Source organism: Mchenga conophoros, linkage group LG3 (genome assembly GCF_057382185.1).
Source record: "Mchenga conophoros isolate Kocher_MC1m ecotype Shallow Benthic linkage group LG3, M_conophoros_male_GT1.1, whole genome shotgun sequence".
In the NCBI taxonomy this organism is placed as follows: domain Eukaryota; kingdom Metazoa; phylum Chordata; class Actinopteri; order Cichliformes; family Cichlidae; genus Mchenga; species Mchenga conophoros.
Genome location: NC_140528.1, coordinates 19,888,057 through 19,891,529, shown reverse-complemented (window position 1 = coordinate 19,891,529; position 3,473 = coordinate 19,888,057). Strand labels below are relative to the sequence as shown.

General features: G+C 42.9%; 1 protein-coding gene across 1 annotated transcript; it reads left to right on the top strand.

Moving 5' to 3' along the window:
* Positions 1 to 257: 257 nt before the first annotated feature.
* On the top strand, positions 258 to 2,381 carry LOC146577593 (protein NLRC3-like). The gene is made up of 2 exons (XM_085268327.1): positions 258 to 465; positions 607 to 2,381. The coding sequence occupies exons 1-2, from the start codon at positions 258 to 260 to the stop codon at positions 2,379 to 2,381; spliced, it is 1,983 nt and encodes a 660-aa protein (XP_085124453.1).
* Positions 2,382 to 3,473: the final 1,092 nt, after the last annotated feature.

Below are 3,473 nucleotides of genomic sequence, written 5' to 3'. Positions count from 1 at the left end.
TCAGAAGGTTTGTGAATCAAACCCTGGCTGGCAAATGTACTGGGTAACGTACTAAACCCAAGCTGCCCTCTGATGCATCCATCAGAGTGTGAAAGAAAGTATTTAAGCATAGAACAATGTGCTTGGTTGAATGAGGCATGTTGTATAAAATGCTTTGTGTGCACAGAGTATCAAAGAGAGCTATATAAGAACCAGTCCATTTACCACTGGGTAATTCATATAGTCTTCTTTTCCAGCGGCTGGAGGACAACATCACCATGTTTGTGAAGAACGAGCTGAAGAAGATCCAGAAGCTTCTGAGTCCAGATCACCCAGAAACTTTAAAGAGCCAGATGGAGGATGAGGAGATGTTTGAAGGAGAGGATGAAGATGAAAGAAAGAGCTGCAGAGAAGCATTTCTGAAGATCACACTCCACTTCTTGAGGAGACTTAAGCAGCATGAGATGGCTGACCATCTGCAGAGCAGTAAGAGAATTTCTCTAAAGACTGAATATTGATCTTTCCTAATAGCTCAAGAAATGGACCAATAGACATTCATCCTTTCAGGGTACTGAAAGGCTATGATATTTATTATATAATATTTTTTTCTGAATTTCTGACCTTCAGAAATATTTGCTCCACTCTGTAAACGTGAACTTAAAGCCCAACTGAAGAAGAAGTTCCAGTGTGTGTTTGAGGGCATCGCTAAAGCAGGAAGCCCAACCCTCCTGAATCAGATCTACACAGAGCTCTACATCACAGAGGGAGGGACTGCAGAGGTCAATGATGAACATGAGGTCAGACAGATTGAAACAGCATCCAGGAAACCAGACAGACCAGAAACAACAATCAGACAAGAAGACATCTTTAAAGCCTCACCAGGAAGAGACGAACCAATCAGAACAGTGCTGACAAAGGGAGTGGCTGGCATTGGGAAAACAGTCTTAACACAGAAATACAGCCTGGACTGGGCTGAAGACAAAGCCAACCAGGACATCCAGTTCATATTTCCATTCACTTTCAGAGAGCTGAATGTGCTGAAAGAGGAAAAGTTCAGCTTGGTGGAACTTGTTCATCACTTCTTTAATCAAACTAACGAATCAGGAATCTGCAGGCTTGAAGACTTCCAGGTTGTGTTCATACTTGATGGTCTGGATGAGTGTCGACTTCATTTGGACTTCAAGAAAACTAAAATCCTGACTGAAACAAGAAAGTCCACCTCATTGGATGAGCTGCTGACAAACCTCATCAGAGGGAACCTGCTCCCTTCTGCTCGCCTTTGGATAACAACACGACCTGCAGCAGCCAATCAGATCCCTCCTCAGTGTGTCGACATGGTGACAGAGGTCAGAGGGTTCACTGACCCGCAGAAGGAGGAGTACTTCAGGAAGAGATTCAGAGATGAGGAGCAGGCCAGCAGGATCATCTCCCACATCAAGAAAGCTCGAAGCCTCCACATCATGTGTCACATCCCAGTCTTCTGCTGGATCACTGCTACAGTTCTGGAGGATGTGCTGGAAACCAGAGAGGGAGGAGAGCTGCCCAACACCCTGACTGAGATGTACATCCACTTCCTGGTGGTTCAGGCCAAAGTCAAGAGGATCAAATATGATGGAGGAGCTGAGACAGATCCACACTGGAGTCCAGAGAGCAGGAAGATGATTGAGTCACTGGGAAAACTGGCTTTTGATCAACTGCAGAAAGGAAACCTGATCTTCTATGAACCAGACCTGACAGAGTGTGGCATCGATATCAGAGCAGCCTCAGTGTACTCAGGAGTGTTCACACAGATCTTTAAAGAGGAGAGAGGACTGTACCAGGACAAGGTGTTCTGCTTTGTTCATCTCAGTGTTCAGGAGTTTCTGGCTGCTCTTCATGTCCACCTGACCTTCATCAACTCTGGACTCAATCTGCTGGAAAAACAACAAACAAGCTCTCAGACAGAGAAATACTTCTACCAGTGTGCTGTGGACAAGGCCTTACAGAGCCCCAATGGACACCTGGACTTGTTCCTTCGTTTTCTCTTGGGTCTGAAGACTAATCAAACTCGTTTGCAAGGCCTCATGACACAGACAGGAAGTAGCTCAAAGACCAATCAAGAAGCAGTTCAGTACATCAAGAAGAAGCTCAGTGAGAATCTGTCTGCAGAGAAAAGCATCAATCTGTTTCACTGTCTGAATGAACTGAATGATCGTTCTCTAGTGGAGGAGATCCAACAGTCCCTGAGATCAGGACGTCTCTCCACAGATAAACTGTCTCCTGCTCAGTGGTCAGCTCTGGTCTTCATCTTACTGTCATCAGAAAAAGATCTGGATGTGTTTAACCTGCAGAATTACTTTGCTTCAGAGGAGGCTCTTCTGAGGCTGCTGCCAGTGGTCAAAGCCTCTAAAAAAGCTCTGTAAGTTATAAAGTTTTTATTATTTAATTTGGTTGGTATGTTATGAAAAACACACTGCCATCAACTTCTGTTTTGTTTTTGTCAAAATCACTGTAATATAATCACTGTACCTTTATATACACGTGACTTGTATTAATGTTGCTGCCCTCTTGTGGCTAAAGTGTAATTATGTTCTTGTTATTAGGGAGGATTTGAGAGTAACATGTCAAGTGAGTCAGCACCTTCGCTTTAGCTTAAAAAATCCAAATTCTTATGTCATCAGTTATAGTTGCATGTATTCATTATCATAATTTAACCTTTAATATTGATGTCTTAAAATTATTTTGAGTAAACTAATGTTAAGGTTCAAATATTGGGGAAGGAGAGTACAAACAACCATGGTCCAGAACTTGGTCAAACGATTTTAATGAAATACACGCGTGGGAAGACCAGCTCCGTTCGCAGACCGGGCTGATCTCCGACTTAATCAAAGCATAAACAGATATTTTATACCATCAGGGCTTGAATTTAATGACGCCCCCTCATACGTCACAAACAGAATATATGCATACGTCAAATCAAAACCACAATGACTTTTAACACAGTTTAAAAGAACATTATCTCCTATCTTCATGGCAGGTACTTCCTGTCACTGCCGGATGCTCGCTTATCATCTTGACACATCAGCAGCAGTTCTGCGACAAACTGCTCTTTTGCAACCCCGAGCAAAACATGATTAAACTTCCACCTATAAATGATTCTCTTTAACTAAGTGTGTGCCTCGTCCTTAAAGGCTCCTCAAAATAACCTGCACTTAGACTCTGCTTTCGGTTTCAGTTCTGCAAAAGACACACTCTTCAAACCTGCAACTTCCTGTCAGCCTGCAACTTAGTCTTTCTGAAAGACACACACTGTTTAAACATCTGAATGCAATATCAATTTTGTAGATTATATTATTAATGCAGTGGTAATGATGATGATTATTAACAATAGCAGCAAAATATCTCTCCAATCTCAATACTCCCTCTCTCGACCTCTGGAACACCAGAGGTCGCAATACATTGTGTTGGGTCACTCCTCGGCCCACTCAGCTGCTTCCATGTCCATCCATGGCATC

Bases quoted from the DNA above. Each gene is read 5' to 3' on its own strand.
- LOC146577593 (XM_085268327.1), top strand. From the start codon at position 258: ATGTTTGTGAAGAACGAGCTGAAGAAGATCCAGAAGCTTCTGAGTCCA. The intron at 466-606 runs GTAAGAGAATTT...TCTGACCTTCAG, and splicing joins GGCTGACCATCTGCAGAGCA to AAATATTTGCTCCACTCTGT.